General features: G+C 43.3%; 2 protein-coding genes and 1 long non-coding RNA gene across 6 annotated transcripts in view; 1 reads left to right on the top strand and 2 right to left on the bottom strand.

Moving 5' to 3' along the window:
* Window positions 1-5,376, bottom strand: part of SNX6 (sorting nexin 6) — a 33,459-nt gene extending 28,083 nt beyond the window's left edge. The window contains exons 1-2 of one of the 3 annotated variants that reach the window (XM_082222678.1): window positions 5,241-5,376; window positions 4,995-5,042 (exon numbers count right to left, since the gene is read on the bottom strand). In XM_082222678.1, the coding sequence (XP_082078804.1) occupies window positions 4,995-5,042; window positions 5,241-5,246 (54 nt within the window). In that variant the 5' untranslated portion in view covers window positions 5,247-5,376. Of the gene's footprint in view, window positions 1-3,611; window positions 3,631-4,994; window positions 5,043-5,207 lie in introns of those variants that run through there. The other 2 variants (XM_082222677.1, XM_082222679.1) reach the window with 2 other exon arrangements.
* Window positions 5,377-5,381: 5 nt separating this feature from the next.
* On the top strand, window positions 5,382-12,517 carry LOC309532441. Its single transcript, XR_014219850.1, has 2 exons — window positions 5,382-5,482; window positions 6,828-12,517. It is a non-coding gene; the product is annotated as an uncharacterized lncRNA (long non-coding RNA).
* Window positions 12,518-15,561: 3,044 nt separating this feature from the next.
* CFL2 (cofilin 2) lies at window positions 15,562-20,194 on the bottom strand. Of its 2 annotated transcripts, none has more exons than XM_082222704.1 (4): window positions 19,796-20,194; window positions 16,856-17,163; window positions 16,690-16,766; window positions 15,562-16,490 (listed from the first exon to the last, which is right to left on the bottom strand). In XM_082222704.1, the coding sequence occupies exons 1-4, from the start codon at window positions 19,796-19,798 to the stop codon at window positions 16,378-16,380; spliced, it is 501 nt and encodes a 166-aa protein (XP_082078830.1). In that variant the 5' UTR covers window positions 19,799-20,194; the 3' UTR covers window positions 15,562-16,377. The 2 variants fall into 2 exon arrangements, with proteins under 2 accessions (XP_082078830.1, XP_082078831.1); XM_082222705.1 differs by lacking the exon at window positions 19,796-20,194 and adding an exon at window positions 19,542-19,681.
* Between the last annotated feature and the right edge of the window lie 1,493 nt (window positions 20,195-21,687).

Here is a 21,687-nt window from a genome sequence, read left to right as displayed (position 1 = left end):
TTGGGCAAGCCATAGAAGAACAGCCAGGACAGCTCCACAGCAATCATCCTGCTCTGCTGCCGCTACCCACCTCACACTGACAACACCATTTCAGCTTCTGCCGCGTTGGAAGCTGAAGAAGAGGGAAGTGGCAGTGGAGCAAGACAGTGGCTGTAGAGCTGCCCCTTTCTGCCTTGAATGTTTCTCTGTGGCTTGCCCAGGCTGCGGTTTGGACGAGGTGCAAGATGAGGGAAGGGGGCTGCACAGCTTGGAGAAGATTGGTTTGGCAAGGTTAAGGAGGAGTTGGGGGTTGGTGAGGGTTAGATTTATTTGGAAAGGTGCAAAGGGAGGGGGGGATGATCAGATGTAAAGGGCAGAGAATGGGGTTGGCGAGCAAAATGAGCAGAGGTGGTAGTCCCTGATGCTACAGTAAATTTGTTAGAAGATTCTAGAATAATAGAGTTATATCACTGGCCTATCCAGCAGTTGTTCAGAGCAACCTAGAATAAAGCCTGCATTAAAAGAAAGGTGAAGAAAAGGTGGAATCTGAAATATAGCTAAAAGCCCTTGTCAAATGCAGTACATTTCATGCATTACATGGAGATGGATGCAGGTGGAAAAAATGTATGTTACAAAATTCTATTACAGGCTTACCAAAACTTTGCATTCTACCTTTAAATGTACCAATTATTTAGATCGTTAAGAAAGCTAGGATACCTCTGATGCTTCTGAACACACAATCCTATGCTGAGTAAGGAGATGAATAGTCTCTCTAGGTGATGTACAGTAGAATATCACAGTTTTGGAAAAGACCTCACACACTTTTTCTGCCCAACATATAGTAAAATATGAAGGGAATGTAGCAAACTAAAATAAGTTTTGTGACACTTTAAAGACCAATAGATTTACTGTGACACAAATTATGACTAAGCTACCCTGTGGTCTATTAATTGCTAGACAGTGTTTTGGAGAATATTTTGCATAGGGGGGTGTTCTTTCAGATTCCAAACCAGTTTAGGAAACAAAGTCTCTAAAACTTTCAATGGCACACACATTACTGAAGAATCAGAAATTAAATCCTGCGAACATTCACATCCACATGTAAAAAAAAAATCTTACTAGATGTAGTTATGCATGAATCCTAAATAAGAGTATGGCACAAATATCATTTCGGATGCAGCTATCATAAAATGCTAAAATGCATAGGCACATGTGGGAGCAGAAGCTGGTTAGTGTGAGCCTGAAGCATTCTTGCACTGCAGGGGGTTGGACTAGAAAAATAGAATGTTAAGAGTTGGAAGGGACCCCAAGGGTCATGTAGTCCAACCCCCTGCAATACAGGAATCTCAGCTAAAGCATCCATGACACATGGCCATCCAACCTCTGTTTAAAGACATCTAAGAAAGGAGAGTCCACCTACTCTCATGGGAGTCTGTTCCACTGCTGAACAGCTCTTACTGTCAGAAAGTTTTTTTTAATGTTTAGTCGGAATCTCTTTTCTTGCAACGGAAGCCATTGGTTTGAACCCTACCCTCAAGAGCAGGAGAAAACAAGCATGCACCCTCCTCCATGTGACAGCCCTTAAGATATTTGAAGATGGCTATCATATCTCCTCAGTTTCCTCTTTTCCAGGCCAAACATACCCAGCTCCTTCAAGTGCTCCTCATAGGCTGTTTCCAGGCCCTTGATCATCTTGGTTGCCGCCCTCTGCACAAGTTCCAGCTTGTCAATATCCTTAAATTGTGCTGCCCAGAATTGGACACAGTATTCCAAGTGTGGTCTGATTAAGGCAGAATAGAGTAATACTATAACTTCCCTTGATCTGGACACTATACTTCTATGATCGCAGCCTAGAATAGCATTAGCTTTTTTTGCTGCTGCATCACACTGTTAACTCATGTTAAGCTTGTGGCCCACCAAGACCCCTAGATCCTTTTCACATGTACTGCCAGGTGTCCCCCAGCCTATATTTGTGCATCTGGTTCTTCCTGCCCAAGTGCAGAATGTTACATTTGTCTCAATTGAAATTCATTTTGTCAGCTTGAGCCCAGTTCTCCAATCTGTCAAGCTCATTTGAATTCTGATTCTGAAACCTCCTAGTTTGGTGTCATCTGCAAATCTGATGAGCATCGCCTCAATCCCTTCATCCAAATCTTTTATAAAGATGTTGAACCACGGGCCCAGGACAGAACCCTGTGGCACCCCACTTGTCACTTTTTTCCAGGATGACAAAGAACCATTAATGAGTACTCTTTGGGTTTGGTCAGTCAACCAGCTACAAATCCTCCTAACAGTTATCTCGTTCAACCCACATTTTAGCAGCTTCCTCGAGAGAATATCATGAGGGACTTTATCAAAAGAACTACTGAAATCAAGATACACTATGTCCACAGGATTTCCCTGATCCACGAAGTTTGCAATTTCATCCAAAAAAGGAATGAGATTGGTCTGGCATTACATTTTTGAGAAACCCATGCTGGGTCTAAGTAATCACAGCATCCTTTTCCAAATGCTCACAGACCGACTGTTGAATTATCTAGATTCAGGTAGGTAGCCGTGTTGGTCTGACGCAGTCAACATAAATAAAAAAACTGTCCAGTAGCACCTTAGAGACCAACTAAGTTTGTTCTGGGTATAAGCTTTTGTGTGCATGCACACTTCTTCAGATACCTGAAAATGGGGACATTTGCCCAACTCCAGTCTGTAGGGACCTCACTTGTTCTTCAAGAATTCTCGAAGAAAAAAGGCTCAGAAATTACATCCGCAAGCTCCTTTAGTATCCTTGGATGCAGCTCATCAGGCCCTGGGGATCTGAATTCATTTAAAGTAGCTATGTATTCCCTTACTACCTCTTTTCCAATCTTGGGCTGCAGCTCCCTCCCTTGCTTTCCTTTTGGGTGCAGACAGAGGCAAAGTTGAGCAGTTCCACCTTTTCTCTGTCACCCAACAGCATTTCTCTGTGTTCCCCATACAGAGGACCTACCACTTACGGTACTTGTTCTTCCTCTTACTTTGGACATAGCTGAAGAAACCTTTATTATTATTTTTAACTTCTCTTGCAAGCCTGAGCTCATTCTGAGCTTTAGCCAGCCTGACTTTCCCCCTGCAACTGTTGACTACTTGTGTTTACTCCTCCTTTGTGATTTCCTCTTTCTTCCAGTTCTTATACATTCCCTTCTTAACAAATAAGTTACGGTTCTTCGAGGGACAGAAAGATCCTGATCATTTCTATTCAGTATGGTGGGATTTTATTTCATGTAGTCTTGTTTTAGATTTCTTTCCTCATGTCATCTACAGAAATATGGTTGCTAGCATTGTTTTTTTATTTAATATGTATAGGTTTTTATGTCCGACCCTTAGCTGGATATATTATTGATTTTTTTATTGTTTACTTTGCTAAATAACAATTTGAAAACTAATTTAAAATGTATACCAAGTTTAAAAGCAAATAAAGTGAAGGATAAAATTAATAAGAAAGTAAACAATGGTCTGGCAAGTTTTCTAAGATCAGTTTAAAAGTTTGGGGTTTTTTTACACACACTTTTGGGATTACAAATATTAAACCAACAGAAACATGAGACTCCCCAAACTGTATCTGACAGAAAACAGCGGCAGAATCAAGAATCACCCACCATAGCTGTCCCATGTCTTGCTAGTCAACTGCTATGGGACAGAATAGTTTCCTTCAGCTTAAGTGGTCCTGCTGTACTCATCAAAATTTCGGTTTCTATTGTTACATAGCTTGATATTTCTTTTTAATATTTACTTCTTCAATAAAAGTTTCTTTTGATCATTTCCTGCTAAAAAAAATGCATGGGTCGACTATCTAAAACATTTTAAACCACTTATTATTGTTTATATATTTTCCTCAATGGACACATGACACTGGTTCTTTACTTTTGTTTGAAAGCCAGTTTGAATAGTCTCCAACTTTTGGGGTCTGTGGGTACACCAAATGTCCATTTCATGAAAGAAAAAACTGGTGATGCTCAGAACTTGCACCTCCCCCAACATCAACACATACTCCAGACCAAGTACAATACAGACAAAAAAGCCCCAAATGAGGCTCTCCCCCAAACAAAAAATATGACTCAAGTATAAATATAAAAAATTGGGAATGGCATGGGGCATGTAAGTGCTCAAGGACACCAGGTTGCTTATAGTCACCATGTTATGGACTCCAGGGTGTTGGACTTAGGTTGGGCTAAGAGATGGTGAAAGTCCCAAGGTCAACCAAAGAGTTTAATGGCTGAGTAGAGAATTCAACCTGGGGCTCCCCTGCCTATTCACAAAATGAGCAAGGAAATGGATGAATCCTGGATACCACCGGGAGCTATTTGCGAGAAGATGGGGGGGGGATATAGAATAAACAATAATTTTCTAGTCAAAAAGTATTTGAAAAAAATAGCTTTAAGCTTTTTCTGCATTTCTCAACGAAAGCAAAGGCACACTGCCTACCAATCCAAGAGGTTCAAACTACGCCCACCGGTTTAAAGTGTGTCGCTCTGCAAAGCTGACCAAAAAATAAAATAAAATCAACAGGGGAGCTGCAGCAACAGCAAAAGTGTTTGCAGCTAGACCAACGGGGTGGTTTATAATAATATCTCAACTGCCTGCCATGGCAGTTTCAATCAGAACGCAAGGCGGATTCGATGTTAATAATGAATAAAATGATAACGCTATTATATTTTAAATCCGAGAGAACTCCGTTAAGAGTCACCAGCGTCAGCTCAGGATGATGGTGCATCCAGACCACCCGTGACAGCGCCGAGTTTTCAGGGAACCGAAGCTGAGCAGAAGGAGCAGGAGAACCGGGTGGGGGCGGCGAAGCCTCCCGGGAGATGATGCCGCCGCCGCCGCCGCCTCACCCCCCTCGCTTCCCCACCCACCGCCCCACACTCCGAAAGGGGCTGCGAGCCCCACACATCCGGAAGGAAACCTGTTCTACCCGCCCCCCAGCCCCACACCACGCCAGGGAAGAAAGCCCCCTCCCGTCAGGGGCGTCCAGCACTTACGCCTCGGTCCTCCTCGGAAAGGAAATCTGGGCCGTCGTCCGAGCCTTCCTGCTCCGAAGAAGAAAAGGGCGGAGGCGGGCGGCGAAGGCGAGAGAGACCGAGGCATCGCCCACCGCGGACGGAGAAAGAGAGAAAGGAAACCGGTTAGTCCCGCCGGCCTCCGACCCCGCCGCTCTCCCCCGGCCGCCCCTTCCCCCGGCCAGAAGACCTCACCACGGCGGCGGCGGGAGCTCCGCAGGAACCTACCATCATGGCTGCTCCCAGCCCTCAACTCCGTTCCCTCAGCAGCAAGCGCAGGCCTAGCCCGCCAGGCAGCCCAGACCGGAGGGGCGGGATTAAGGCGGGGACAGGCGGCGGCAGCGGCGAAGAAGGGGGTTCCGCTGAGCTCGAGCTCGGCGTCGGCCGGGGGTGTCCGCGGCGGCAGCGTCTTATTTCTGGGCGAGGGACGGGCGTGTGGAGAGCAACGCCCGCGCGGTAAGTGAGGCTTGGTAAGTGAGGAGGCAGCAGCAAGCCATGCTTGGCGCAGTAAGCATCTTTAGGACAGGAACAATAAAAGGGAACATTTCTCCCTCAGGAATCTTAACGCCGTGTAGGGAGGGCAGGGTTTGCCCCGCTCCCTGCACTTCAGGACCTTGGGTTTTGTGTCAGAAATGAACGGTGAAAAAGAAAGGGGGGACCGAATTGGACTCCATGGTCACTGTCATAGTTTGAGAGTCGCGTGCTCTGTAGGACTGTGGGCCGCAGGCGCCACTCCGGCAGCTTGCAGCTACTACGGATCGATCTGTGCAGAAAGAGCGCGTGGTGCAGGTCTTGCCCTGGACTGCGGGTGGGGAAGTGCAAGTTTAAATGCGCCCCCATCATGTGGGCAACGCTACCTAGAACACAGCATTTGACAGAGAAAGGCTTTCGTTTAGGCATCTGGCACAGCTGCCCGGTGTTGCAACGTAAAAACAGATCCAGTGAGAGGTTCAGGTATTGTCTCTCAGGCAGTCGTCGTCCTGTGTCAAATGTGAATAATAATATCAGCCGATCCCCACGCTTACAGACTGTTTAAGGAGGGCAAAAACTTTGCAAATAAAGTAGCATGGCTACAGTCCTGTGCACATTTTACTCTCAATGTCTCTTCGAATTCAATGAGATATACAAATCTAAGATTGCAGCTGTAAGGATGCATCTCCATTCTTTATGCCTAATACAGCAGATGTGTTAATTTAACTCTTACCTGGACTTCAGAAGTGTAGAGACTACAGCCAGGTCAGAACCACTCAAGTGATAAGGGCTGATATCAACCCACACTGCTTCTGTTATAAAATACGCATTGGTCATGCTACTCCTTTGACCATTACAACGGTGTTTATATGGTCTTTTTAAAAGAAAAAGAGTGATGCTTTGTGCAGCAAACTGCATGCTTTGAGGTCTGTATGAAGAGGTGGGAAGCCAAGCAAAAAAAAAAAAAGGTCTAAGAAACAAGTGTTGCTTCACAGATTCTCTGCAAGGTCATTTGAAATCCAACATTGTACAAGCAAACCTGTTCATGTAGTGGACTTCCCCTCCTATCCCCTGCACTCCCCCAAATCTGCCTGGGGGCTGACCTTCTAAAGCAGATTTTGGAGGGTGCACAGGGGGCTGCAGAGGGGAGGAGAGAGAGTCCCATTGTACAAGTGGAAATCTGTTCCACTGGTGTACAGACACAATAGAATTAAACCCAAAAGCACAGCTAGATTTTTGGCCCGATCTTGTGACACACAAAACTGGGTAGAGGAAACAATTATGAAGAAACCAACGCTACTCCTGGGAACAGACTTAGCCTTCTTACCTGCCTCACACTTTTAGGGCTGGTTTTCAAGACAGGCAGAAAAATTGGTTGAATACCTACATTCTTGCTTCTGAAATGAGGAGAGTCCTTCATTTGAAGAATCGATAGGCCATATATCATCTGAAGGGCAGATGGCTAGAGGAAGGAACAGACAAAAAAAACCACATCTAAATCAACTGACATCACCATTCTTGGCTCTGGCTCAATTGGTTCTTCCTTCAGTCTTCAAGCAAGTTAATGCCCTTTAGAAACTCAAGTGTGTGCCTCCCCAAAGGATCTTCCTCAGCAATGTTAAATATGCATATTATGTGAAAGCTCTGAACATATAATCCATTTCCATTTACTCCAGTCATTCCTGCCATCGTGATAACAAACCTTTTGTGAGAGGGACTGAGTAAGTAAATCATTAATATGGGCTTATTGAAAACGACTTTAGAAATGCCTTTTGTGTCCTCTGTGGTTAGCCTTCCAAAAACTTGTCTAACATAGAACACATTACAGATTGATAGCTGGGTTGAAATCTGTGGTTTTTGGCTGTATACACAAATATGTGAATCCGATAAAGTCAGTTGTGTTTTAACACACATGTGATCCACACTCTGCCATAGTCCAGCTGCACATTGCTTACTTGCAATACACATTCGCATCAAAGGAGCCTGGCAGTAAAATGGTGCTGTTGTTGTACAATTGCTAGCTTCATAGATGCATGGCCCAGAAATGGGAGTGTCACTGGAGTGTCCTGCACCTCAACCTGATTGGAGTGGTTCAAGTACATACATTGCAGCCATTCCTGCTTTTTTCTCCTTCAAGTGACGCTGTAGGCACAGAAGCAGCCTTGCAGGGACACATCTACCTTGCTCTTATTTAAAGCCTGCAGTCCTCTCTTTCAGCATTGTTCAGTCCTTCAAGTCCATGTTAGTGCCCTGAAGATAAACAGGATGTCAGGAGCTGCTAAAATCTGTGAGTGGCTACTCCATGTGGTGAACCACTAAACAGCAAGTAGCCTTTTCATTGACGAACCAGACTGTCTCCATCCAGGCTTGCCTTGGGATCTTTCAAGCCTCATTTCCCAACAGAATCACAGAATTGTAGAGTTGAAAGGGACCCCAAGGATCATCTACTCCACCCCCTGCAATGCTAGAATCTCTGCCCCATGTGGTGCTCAAACCCACAACCCTGAGATTAAGAGTCTCATGCTTTTATCAACTGAGCTATCTTGAATACTACAGTCTTTCTGAGCTGTATTGTGGTTGTTGCCTTGCCTGTCTCCTTGTGACTAGTTCACCTCAGACTGCTGCTCCACATCCTCTGTCCTTACACAGAAGCAGTATGAGCACTGCATTGCACACAGCTGACCTAACGTTTGCAAATTTCGGATGTTCACAGTTCATAGGAGGCATGCTAATTAAGTTTGCTTTTTAAAACCAGCTTTTAATAAATAATTGGTGGATTTGGGTGTGGGGGAAAATATTAAGTAAAATCTGAGAATCTAAACTGCAAATATTTTCTTCTTCTCAGAGCTGCACTCTTATACATATGGGCAGCTCTCAGCAACTCTGGACCACAGTTGACACAAGAGAACATGCCTAACCCTAAACCAAACAAGTATCTTCACAGGTCAATTCCTTAATTAAGATGTTTAGTTGCATTCTTGTAAGCATTTACTTACCCAAAAGTAATTTTGACTGACACATTACCAGTGTGTTCTGGGTTACTCAGAGATGTTTTCCTCACACTCAGATTAATGGCTCACAGAGAAGTAACAGTAGTTTGTGTGTGTATATATATATATATATATATATATATATACCAGCCAGCAACACTCAAATACATAAAAACAGCTGGAGTGTAAAACATGGCCAAAAAATAATTCCTATTGGCTTAATTTTAGCCACCAATATCCAACTAAGTAATGAAGAACATGTTCTGAGAGTTTAAACTTGGACAAAAACAATACTACAAGGGCAGGATTTCAGTGCCTGATAAAGCTTCTTGCCCCCATGATTTCATGATCGGTTTCTGCTAGTGAAAACTAGAATTTTGCAGAGAGCAAGAGAGAACACACAGCCCTGACCATGTGTATTGTAGTAAGGCTTCTGGTTGCATCTACCAGCTACAGCCTAGACTTTCAGAACTTGCAATTCAGAGCTTGACTGTATAAACAATTTTATTTCCTTCCTTGCTGTCATAAACAGATGATTACAAAAGGGTTATCCAGAGAATAAAGCACTTAGCAAGTCTGCATATAATAGAATCATAGAACTTCAGAGCTGGAAGGGGCCCCAAGGGTAATCCAGTGTAACCTGCTGCAATGCAGGAATCACAACTAAAGAAACCCTGACAGATGGCCTTTCAATCTCTGTTTAAAAACCTCCAATAAAGGAGAGTCTACCACCTTCCAAGGCACCCTGTTCCATTGTCAAAAAGCTCTTAGCATCTCTTACCACAAGTCTTCTGTTTAGTCATAATCTCCTTGTAATTAGAACCCATCAGTTTGGGTCAGCAGCAGAAAAAATAGTTTGCTGCATCTTTCATATGACAGCCCTTCAGATATTTGAGGATATCAAAGGTTGGTTTTGAAAAAGTGTTGTTTCTCTTGAATAGTATATTGTCTGGTTTCCCCTCAGGATGCTATTATCTGTAGAAAGGGAACATAAACTTACCCCCACCCAACAAAATAACCCCTCAGTAAATGAAAACAGGAATAGTAGTTGATGGAAGAAATATTTGAGCTTACCTGTCTCTAGAAAAATTGTGAAGTGAGAGTTTTAAATGTGACAGATGCTAGAAACAAGCAAATAAAAATGAGAAGGGAAGCTAGTTCTGTAGGTTTCCTTCAAAATAAAGTTGTGGCTCCTTTCCCTTAGCAGAAAGAATAATCTGTTTCTTATTCTGTTAAGAAGAGCACAGTGGCAATTGTGTCATGCCAACCCAACCCACAACCTATCACACTGAGCACTTGGCAGTTGTATTGGCAACCCCTTCAGCATTGCTGAATCTTTCCCAAACAGTAAACATAATAGATTGTAGCCAGGGTCATCATGATCTGGATTCTCGAGAGAGCTGTGTCTAACCAAATGCATAGGCAGGTTTTTATACAATACATTTTTATTAGGTATAGTGAAAAGGTGTTGCATCTGAAAGAACATAAACTTTTAACTAATATAGAAGGTTCACTCTGCAAATTCATAAAAAATAACCAAAGTGTACTTTATCCAGCTTCCGTAAGTGTAATGTGAATTAGGTACAAATATTAAGCTGCAAGCCTCTTCATTGTCAATAGATGGTGCTAAGGGTATAATTTTAACATTGCTACCCGTTCAGGCAAGATTTATGAATAGGCTCCACTTACAAAAAGAATTTCCCTTGTATGGGTGACATTACAAACCTTAAAGCCTTCCAGCAGTCCAGCTGCTAGAAACTAAGGAGACCTTACAATTTTAAGCATGTTTGGCTTTTAAGAGAAAAAAACTAATGTAAATCAAATGAGTACAGGAATCCAAGTGTCCTTTCTTTGAGTTTCTGTTGTATAGCATACTTAAAAATAAGCTGTGGTTGTATTCTAATGGTATAAATACAGCAGCTGTTCCCATTATGAAAGTATAGCTTTGTACAGATCTATTTTCCAGGCACAAAAATGCTTTACATAGCTCTATCCCAGAGAGTGAAATGCTTGCTTCCTGGACAGGGTAAAGAGGTGCATCTTCAGCATTTGCCAATAACTATATAGTGAAGTTAACAGTTTCACCCATGTGGGGAGGGAGCTCCACAATTTAGGGACTACCAGAAAGAATGCCCTCTCCCAGGCCGCCACCACCCCAAGCTTCTTAGTTGTGGAACTACCAAGAGAGCCCCCTCTGCCAGTCTTAACACCCATTAAGGTCTGCAGGGAAGGGAGACAGTCTTTCAGATATTTGGGGCCAGAGTGGTTTAGGGCTTTAAACACTAATGTGAGCACCTTGAATTGGGACTGGAAGTGAAATGATAATCAGGGGTGCTGCTTTGAAACAGGTTTATATGTGAACTAAGTGGAACCCCAGCCAGTAATTGGGCTGTTGCATTTTAGACCAGCTGAAGTCTGAGTTATCTTCAAGGACAGTCCCACATAGAGCACATTGCAATAATCCAGTCTGGAAGTTGCCAGAACGTGGAGAACAGCAGCCAAGTCATTTCTGTCCAAAAGGGGTTGTGGCTGACATACAAGGTGTTAAATAAAGGCACATTTAACCACTAGGGCCACCTAAGCCTTCAGTGACTGTTAAATCCTGGAGAACCTCCAAGCTGTGGATCTGCTTCATCAAGGGGTGTGCAGCCCTATTCGGGACAGGCTGCCTCCCCACCTCCTGGAAGTGAGAACTTGGGACAGATGACATCCCTGCTTTTCAGGATTCAACCTCTAATTAATGGCCGACATCACTGCTTCCCATATCAACCACCTCTCCCAGCCTTGTTGATGTGGTTCAAAGGAAAGCAGAGCAATACTTTTGGCACCAACTGGGTTGCAGGAGTTTCCAGAAGGTGTACAAGATACCATCCAACTGTCTTAGGGACTCTGCTCTGGAGTTGTGTAGGAATTACTCCTTAGCCTTTTCTTCTCTTGAAAATGTCCCACAAAGCAGCTGTATCTGCTGATGCCTGTCTTGCATGCAGAAAGTCCTTAACTCACCAAGGGTTTAAAACTCATTGGCTATCCTCACCTGGTTTAGACTCCAAACCCACTGAAATTAATGGACAGGACTGTCAAGTCCATAAATTTCAATGGGCCTATTCAGCATAAAACTTAGTTGGATAGAACGTTCTGTAATAACATCAGCAGCCATTTAAACTTACTCCAGTACATGGTACTATGGGTTCTCAAGATTTTGTAAATAAAAAGAAGCTAAGTAAATTTAAAAAAAAACTAATGCCAATTCATGTTGCTAAAATTTTCTATACTGTGTGCTATGTACACAGATGTGTGCGAAAATATTAACATGAACAGGTTGTACGTACAGGGAGCTGGCAGTCATCTCTTTTCCTTCCACTTTCTAAGCACATGTCTAAAACATTTACTCTGCTATTGCCTATTACTCCCAAGCAACACCATTTTCTCCAACATGTATTTGCAGAGCCATTAAAAACATATTTCATAAATCAACAGCAGTTGGTGCATCTGTGTGTTTGCTAGTACTCTTACAGACTCATGCAATCAGTGAGACAGCTGGATTCTAAATGGAACAGGGCTATGGTGGGGTTTTTTTTTAAGTAGACTACTGTAGAGAAGAGAGAATACAGTTTTGTTGTTTCCAACATTTGCTTTAAAAATTGGCTGACTTTAAATAGGAAGCAGGGCTTTGCAATCTTGCAGCAGTGATGTGAGTCAAAAGACATGGCCATATGCTATGTGCTACCAGGAAGCATTTATTTTCTTCCTCTCTGGGGCCTATTAACAGTTCCATTTTGCAGGGGTATAAATATTACTGGTATTATTTGACAATCAGCAGGGCAAATGAAATTGAACCATTATGGAAGAAACTTTATTTGAATACAGCAATGCTCCTTGCACCTTATTTTTCTAGCATTTATTAATGACACAGGGAAAATATTAGCATGTTCATACTCACCGGTTATTCAAAGATCAATCGAAATAGGTGAGAAGCCAGTCAGATACAGAGACAAAAACTAACAACGTAATCCTACAGTGGTAGAATAAAACCTGATCTTGGGACTTGCCTGGTTATGCTTCACTTTCCCCCATTCTATCCACAATTCTTGCTTCTACTGTAAAGTTGTTCATGGATTTCACATCTACACACTTTACCTTTAAAACCCACAATGGCATTGCCCCACCCTTCTTTCTGCCCGTGTTGCAAGATACATCCTAGCACGGAATCTGTTGCACCAAAAACCTTTTACCATCCATCTTTCAAGCTTCTGAGATTTTCCACAAACATTTTGTCCATACCCTCAACCAAAAGTCAGCTCACAGGGAGGGCCGGCCCAAGACATTTTGGTACCTGAGGCAAATCTAAGTAGTGCTCTCCTTTCCTGCAAGGGAAGAAGGGATGAGTAGAGAACTGCATCAGGAACAAGGGCAGATTAAGTGCTGCATTGGGATCTGCTGCCCCGTGGATCCTGCCACCTGAGACGCTTGTCTCACCTTGCCATATGTGTGGGCCAGCTCTCCTCACAGGCATTCCTTATACTTACCTTTTTCATTTTCTTGCTTTCCTCCCTCCTCTATAAATCCTCCACCATCAAAATGAAACTCTAACCTCCTTGGGTTAGTGATTTGTATTTTTGTTTATGTTCCATTACAAGGCACCATGTAATAAGAATGAATATTGACATTTCACTAAGCTTGGGGCTATTAAATCTGTCAGGTCCACAATTCAATATATCACAGCAGTAATTTATACTCCTTTCACTATCGTACACATCTTACTTATAAAAAATTCAAGGTTACAAAGTGTATTAACTATTTACCCTACAATCAAGGTAGACTTATCCCATTCTTAACACGTATGTAGAATAGCTACATTGTATATAATCACAAAATACTATTGAACCTAAACATTTCAGGTATCTGAGATTTGATTAGCTGGCCAAAATAGGGATTCATCCTTTACTATGTCTCTATAAAAACTTAAATCTTCTATAAACTGGAAATTGAGCAGTTTATTATTTTGATCAGGTTATCAGATTATTCAAAACTTTGCTTTAGTAACTAAACATGGAAATCCTTCACCTAAGGAAGACTGTCAGAGATTAAATTAGGACAGGTTTGTCAGATAAACAAATAGCATCTGACGTCAACTTAGTAGCTATTCAAGGTTATTACTAAAGTCGCTCTTAGTTTCTATACTAGATTGTACCTAGTTTTGTTTTCTCCTTTTAGAATCAGCCCATACAAAGCATGTTCATGTTCTAAAAATTTAAGCTAAATTTGCTCAATTTTCAAAGATCAAAAAGGACTTTCAAAACAAAAATGCAGGATCTACAGAGATTTTTAGCACTGTCATGAAAACTTTTATTTTAACATTTCTTTGTCAATAAAGTAACTGAAGCCAACACCCAACGTCCCATCTATGATGGGAGAGACATGCAAGATGCTGTTTTGAAGCTTTCCTTCAACCTTTTTAAGTCACAATGAGGCCTTCGTCATTTTGCATGATAGAAAACAACAGCTGACAGCCCATTTGGAACACATGCCAGCTGTCTCTCATTTGTTTTATTGTCCGAGCAGTAAGAGGTTTGTAGCAGCATTTCCAAAAGCAAGTGATAGTTTACTGGATTTGATCAGATCTCAGTCAGTACTCTCAGCTGTAAACATGCTTTTTGGACCAAAGTTGTTATGCAGAATTCTGTCCTTTGTCAATATAAATAAGCTTTCATTTTACATAAATCCATGTAGACTTATGAATGAATACAAAACTGGGCTCAATTTTAAAGTAAACGTACTCTCCTCTTCAATATTCAGTTCTAAAGCCTCAGACATCTGTTCAACACAATTTGCAAGCACCAAATGACATTACTAGCAGAGGATTACATGAACTGAAAAATAGTGCTTTACACAGATGAGCATTGCTCAGGTACACATTATTATTATTAAGTTTAACATTCATTTCCAAGCATTTGGGTTTTCTCAGTTTTCTCAATTCTAGAAGGGAAACAGTGCATTCTAGGTAACAAAATAGAGCAGTTTTTATACCAGCCAGGTTTTTACGAGGCATAATATTTAAGAGATGTGGGATAATGAAGACACTTTCCAATCAAACGTTTTAATCTGTAAAAAAGAATTTTAGCTTTCCTTTTTTTGCAAGGAAAGTTAACATCTAACAACTCAGCATGTCAGTCAGAATTCTACAATAGAATTCAGTACACTAAAAGAGATGCATTTCACTTCCAATAAGTCAGAAACAGCTGAAAGCTTGAAATAGTAACATTCTACAGAGCCACTGACAAATTACATTGTTTTATAAACCTATTCACTGTTGTCTATTTCTCCTCCAGACTTAAGTAAAAAAAGAAGTTTACATCAGTTTAAACTTATTTCTATTCTCTGCTACCTTCTTTTAAGAAACTGCTAACCATTTTCAATTTCTATCCTTTGATGAAAGCATTCCTCCTAGTGGTATGTACACTGCAACAGCAATTGGCTCCCTAACAGAGTTCCTTTATGCATACCAGTAGAATCATGTCCAGTTTTGCCATTTGTGGAGAACTGATGACAAGATACAAAAGCATGTGTTTGCCATAAATAGCTCTGGCCAACGGAGGACTGCTCGCACAGAGCAGATCAAATTCTCTATAAGGAGAGCAGTGTTTGGCTCTTAGCCAAATCATGTTCCTGATGCAAGGCTTAGTAGCTGCAAAAGCTTTCCAGTCCTATTAGCACAAAAATTAACTGGCAAGAGTTGCCTTGTGACTGAACAAAAATGGTACTTGCAATACTTAACATGTAAAACTGTGAAGAATATTCTGTAATAGTGCAATACATGCCTCATTGTTTCCCTTTTAAGTTTCAGATATAAGCTAGTTGTAGACTGATGCCCCAGTTGTTCCCCAAATGATGGCAATTTATTAAAGATTGCAGAGGAAAGTCCCTTATTCAAATTATTCCTACAGTGGGATCATGAATAAATATAAAAAGATTCATTACTTAAGTTGAGAGCAACTGTTCAGTATCTAGGAGAGGTACCGCTGAAACAAAACTCTGCAAAATGTTAAAATACACTTCATTCTGTAGTTCCCAATGAAAACAAGGCAACATTCTGTAATAAGCCACAAGTTTTATTGCAACGTGGCTAATATATTTGATCTCAAAAACAATGTTCCATTTAAGGCTCTTTTTATACAGAAATTGCCATTATGATTGATGTTTTACAAAACATCATTAGTGTTGCAAGACTTGCATGGTAAACAGATAGTTCCTACTCCTGTTCAGTAGTGTACATTCAACAGAAAAACAAAAAGGCATCGTTAACAGCTACTTCAGTTATAAAGATATGCATGTAACAGGAATGAAAACTGGGGTACTACAACAGTTTGATGACAATTACAGAAACTTAATTGGCATTCCTTGGGAAAGGGAAATAAAACATATTACAAAAAGTGCTTTAATTTAAATGCATAGTGTTGAGTGCTGCCATGTCACAAAAAAGGCTTGTCAAGGCAGGTGAGGTGTATGAATGCACAAGAGCCTCATGGAACTGCGATCAAGTGCAACTGTAAAGTAATACTGAATAGAGTCTACCATTTGACCGTTGGACAATACTTTAAAGGCAATCAATTAGCTTAAACCTTTTGTTGCTTGGCTAGACTATCCACATCAACTATCACATTCACTGTACATATTTGCAAGGAATGCCCACATCAGTTTTGGCTAAGAATATGATGTGAGGCATTCCTTGGATTCTACATAAACTATCAGGTTTAAAAACAGTCTAATGGTGACCACTTATAGACTGTATAATGACGTCTCCTTCAGGTATTTGGGATCTGGGAAGGTGGGGCAAAAGGAACTAATGCTATTCCAATTGAATGAGCTGCAAAAATGGAAGCTCCAGATGGCACTTGTCTGTCCTTTTATAAGGGTTTTCCTTCAAGTGAAACTACCACATTGCCTCCTAGTTTCTCTCCCAGTGTTGATCGATCTTTAATATCATCCAACCCATTTACTTGCCACTCATGTTTAATACCTGAAAAAGACAAATAAACAGAGATATATTTGTTCAGTATTTTCATAGCAACAAGTGCCTTACTGCTCAAGTATCAAAATACGGTACCTGCCTACTTCAGTAGCAGCTTAAACATGGTAGTTATCCAAAAGGAATTGGTACTCACTCTGAGGAAGTAGCTAAATACAAAGTGGCCATGTGGAATATTTTCTGCTCATACCTGTGAATTTCTTTTTAATGGCATCTTTTGAGCTTGCGTAGATCATCTTGCTTTTTAAAGGCGCACTCTCTGGAGCCCTACAGACGGGGAGTAAAGACTTGTTATTTAACCCATTGAATTTTGGAAACAAAATTCTATTTAAATAATAATCCTTTGATTTACACACCAGAATAGAAATACCAGGTCTTCTTTTTTAGATTCCTTTGTTTCATATGTTGCATCATACAAAGCATATCGACAATCATTCAGAGGTAACAGCTTCACAAAAGATGTATAAGGGTCCTCCACTGTATCACCTATGTCACCAACTAGTATCTGCTTTGCTTCTTCTACAATTATTTGTCTTTTGTCATCACTTAAACAGAAGAGAACTGCTTTCTTTCGTTTTTTAATCTCTTCTGGCGTTGAAGATTTTCGTACTTTCATGTCATTGAAAACCTTGATAACTTCATCATTCACTGTTACTCCAGAAGCCTACAAAACAAAGCAAAACAGCATCCACTATAATAAACACCATCTATTAGAAACATACAATTTGGTCCAAAGCCAGCCATCATTACCTTAATACAACACAACAACAAAACACAATTATCTAGTTTTAGGTTAAGATAGCAATTTTGACTCATTTAAGAGCACATTTAGCCAAGAGTAACTCTCACTGAATTCATTGGGGCTTACTAATGAGTAAACATGCTTAAGCAAACACTACATGGGATTTTGCACAGAAATAATCAAATGCATTTGCAGTAGTTCATATCAAGCTCTGTCATTATTCTAGTTTTGTTCAGTGACGTAAGCCTCTAAGAGAAGAAATGCCTTTTGTATCGTGTCAGGTTTAATATTATGTATTTAAAATTCCTAGATTTTATTTAATACCCTATAAATATTCTAGTGAAGTTACTACATGATGAAAGAATCAAGGACAGAATGTACAATTCCTCCCAAGAGTATTGAGGCTTATAGAAGCCGAGCCTACAAAAATGTGACTCTCTCATTCTGACTGGACAGAGGTAGGTTCTGTAAGGGCACACTGGAAACCCATAATCTTTTTTTTTTTTTTTTTTTAGTTTCTGCTTTTCATCCTATAGTGTTGCTGTAGGTTAATAGGCCTGCAGTTAATGAGTGCTAATTCTGTTTTAAAGGCCTAGGCAACTGTTCCCGCCTATATTTGAGGGCATTTAAATGTTATCATGGGGTAAACCCAGAGAATAGCAGCTCCCATGACACTGCTGTAACATGGGAAAGGAACCAAAAGGTCTTTCTTTTAAACACTTAAAAATAACTAACTATACTTGTTTTCAGATAAACAACCCCCTTAAAAGAGCAAAGATTTTAAAGCTTTTTACAGCACATTAGTTTAGGAGAAACTGCAAATATACAGCAGAACAGTGACAGATGAAGGTAGAAAATATTTAATCATTTCTGACTTGTTATTTAAAACACAAAGTAGGAATCTTCATCTTAAAAAAAAATATTTCTTACAACTAGTTCTCAAACACTATTTCTTGTCCAAAACACTCCATTTAGTTTAGTTGTATATCTCAAAAATTTAGAGAGAAAAGAAAGAAAAATTAAAACTGATAATGGACCAGCATGTTTTATACCATATTGTTCACTTCTATGGAAAGATGAGACAATACAGCTCCTTTACCATTTTTTCTTTTCTCACGCCCCACCCCCCACCCCAGTCAGTTTTTGAGCCATCTAGTGCCAATGTAATGACTATTGCCCAAATACAGCCAGAACATTCCTGCCCTTCTGCTGGATTCTCAGCAATGTAGTTCTAGGGCAGAGCTCCTAATGGTACACTGCAACAAGAACACAAGGAGAGATAGATGCCCCCATGTGTTACACAAACAAACACTGAATTTCTGCCATAAACCAGACACCATCCAAACACAATGAATGGTAAGTGCCACACACCTTCCAGCTTTCCCAGTTAAGAGCACCCTGCCCACAAATTATGATTAAAGCACTCCAACAAAGGAAGCAGCCGTCTCTCGGCTTGGTGCTTCCTTCCCCACCCCCCTTGACACATTCAGACACAATGGAGAGGGGCAAACCCAACTATGCGTCATTCCACCCACCCCCACTGGCATCACAATCCCAACTAAGAAGCAGAAAGCCTATATTCTTACAACGCACTACGAGAAAGGGGGAACTCCACTCTAAGGCACTTAAGCCCAAAATGAAAAGGAGACCATCCTCGCTGTGTCATATGTATACTCTTGGAAACGATTAGCCCCCACAAAGAGGCAGAGAATGAAGGAGGCGGCAAAACCTGCTCTTTCACTCCCGTTTCAGAGCCAAGCAAAAGGAACCAAAGCTTTCTCCGTGGTCTGGGCTCCCGCATACGTTTACCCTTCCATAAATAGAGATACAAGAGATTTGCTACCACTAGCTTCTCCCAAATGACAAGCGGGGCATAACACGTATCATTCCCCAACGATGAAATATACGGAGCTTACCATAACACAGGAAAAAAGAGCCCTTTCAAAAGAAAGGGGGAGCCAAGCCCCATTACACGCGCCCACGACACACTTGTCCCTATGGCTCCACGGAAGGGAACGAAAGGATGTGTGAAGCTAAGTTGTCCCGTTACTTGGTCCTCACTCTTCAAAGCAACAACCCGAGAAGAGGGACATATGTATACCCTGCCATCTTACAAAGAGCCGCTGCCCCCCGCTACACCTAGGAAGGAACCAGACGCGCAGCCGCCCCTTATTTTGCTTCCTCGCCCGTGGAGCTGTGCGTGGGCTTGCAGACTTGTGAAAAGAATAAAGCACAGCGAGAAAAAGCAGCCGTCCAAGCGTGCGGGACTCGTATGCGTGGGAAACCCCTCCGTCACTCACAAGGCGAAGAACTTGCGGGCGCTTCTCCCCGGGAAGCGGGCCGCCCGCCGGCCACGAGTTGGGGCGGCGGTGGAGCGGGGGGGGGGAGAGAGGGTCGGTCCCCCTTCCCCGGGCTAAAATTAGACTAAAATGGCCGCCAGAGGCCGCGGGCCCCGCTGAGCCCCTCTCACCCACGCGAGGGGCCTAGTCCCACACCCTGCCGGGCACCAGCCGGCCGGGCCACGCTGAGGCGAGTCAGGCTGCCCCGCCCTTACCATGGTGCCGGGTCCCTGTGGCGGCGGCGGCGGTGATGGCGGAGGCCGCTCCTACTGCTTGCTGCCTATGGAGCGGAGGGGTCTGGTTGACGCTGCTCGCAGCACAGCTCGGAAAGCGCAGGCTGGGCTGAGGCGAGGAGACAGGCGGGGGGCTGGAGGGGAAAGCGGGGGGAGGAAAGGCCGGTCACATGGGCGCCGCCTTCTGTCACCACGTGCTGCAGGCCCGGCCCAGCCCTGCAGAGCACAAAATGGGGAGGGGACGGGGGGCCGCCCACCTCCCTCCTCCTCGTGAACGACGCCCCCCCCCCCACTCCTCTTTCGACGAGGAAACTTCCCTAACGGGAAGGAAGGACGGAGGGGGGTTTCCTGAGGAGAATTAGGCACCCCTCCCCGCGCCATCCTCCGGCTTTGTTCTGCCACAGGGCGACTCCGAGGGTTGCGCCCCGCCCCGCTGGGCCGCCCTACAACTCCCTCGCCCGCTTCCATGCTGACCCGAAGGCGAGCGCCGCCGCGCCGCCGCCACCTGCCGCAGTCTCGCCCGCATCCCCTCCGCAGCCCACGGAGAGGAGGAGGCGAGCTGAGGGCGGCCGCGCGGCGACGGCGCTTTCCAGCCGCCTCAGCTGCTCGCTCGCCTCCCTCTCTCGGTGCTGCTTCGTTTCGGCTGTTTCTCCCTCCTCCGCTGCGCAGCCAAGCCGCAGATTGAGGGGGAGCCGCGGAGGGGGCCGCGAAGCTGCTGCTGCTGCAGCCGCCGGCGCTCCCCGGGAGGGAGCGGCCCACCGCCTGGAAGCAGCTGCCTCCAGCCTGGCCTCCTCGCTCAACGGGCCGCTGAGGGAGCCGTGAGGAAGGATGGATGCCCAGCTGCTTCCCTCTCCGCGCTCTCGACGGAGAGAGGGGGCCGGGGAGCAAGCGCAGGCGGCAGCTCTTCGCAGACAGGCAACTATTCTTATTACTTCATTGCAATGATATCCCGCCGTTTTCTGCCGGGAGCTCAAGGTGACGTACCTGGTTCTTCCCCCTCCTGTATTAATCCCCACTGCAACTCTATGAGGTAGGTTGGGCTGAGAGGCAGTGACCGCCGGCTCAAGGTCACCCAGTAAGTTTCATGGCCGAGTGTGGATTTGAACCCTGCTCCCATGGGCGTAGCCCGGATTTATGTTGGGGGGGGCAGAACCTCAGGTAAGTATTTTTATTGATTTAGGTGGGGCAGTTGCCTCCCTTGGCTACACCTATGCCTGCTTCCCATCTTAGTTCGATACTCTAACCACTGTACCACACTGTACTGCAGCGGCTCTTCTGAGTGCTTCTGTGGACAGCCAGCACTTGGGTTTGGGCCACCTTGTGACTTAAAGAGAAGGGGCAACAGAGTTGCTGAAGGAGTGAAGGCACCTGCGTCAGATGGAGCACCAAATAACAGAGGCATGCCTTTCATTTTTAGCTTAGATCGCTCTCTTGACCAAAGGGACTAACAAAACAAAACAAAAAAATCAACTCGGCTAAGGCAAATTATCAGAATGAAGGTAGGCACATAACAAGATGTAGCATATATCAAAACAGAAAATAAAGCAGATTTAAATTCATTTCAAAGCAGTCTGAAATACAATCTAATAAATCTGCAAGTTTATTCAGTAATTAATTTAAGCAGGTGCATGCTGGCCACCAACCGCAGTTTTAGTGTGGTTTAGGTTTTAAGGGGCACAGGTGGTGCTGTGGGTTAAACCACAGAGGCTAGGGCTTGCTGATCAGAAGGTCAGCGGTTCGAATCCCCACGACAGGGTGAGCTCCCATTTCTCAGTCCCTGCTCCTGCCAACCTAGCAGTTCGAAAGCACAAAGTGCAAATAGATAAATAGGTACCGCTCCAGCAGGAAGGTAAACGGCATTTCTGTGCGCTTCT

Source organism: Podarcis vaucheri, assembly GCF_965113315.1.
Source record: "Podarcis vaucheri genome assembly, chromosome: 1".
NCBI classification, from domain to species: Eukaryota; Metazoa; Chordata; class Lepidosauria; order Squamata; family Lacertidae; genus Podarcis; species Podarcis vaucheri.
Note: the sequence above shows the minus strand (reverse complement) of the source record. Positions and strands in the feature narration are given on the sequence as shown.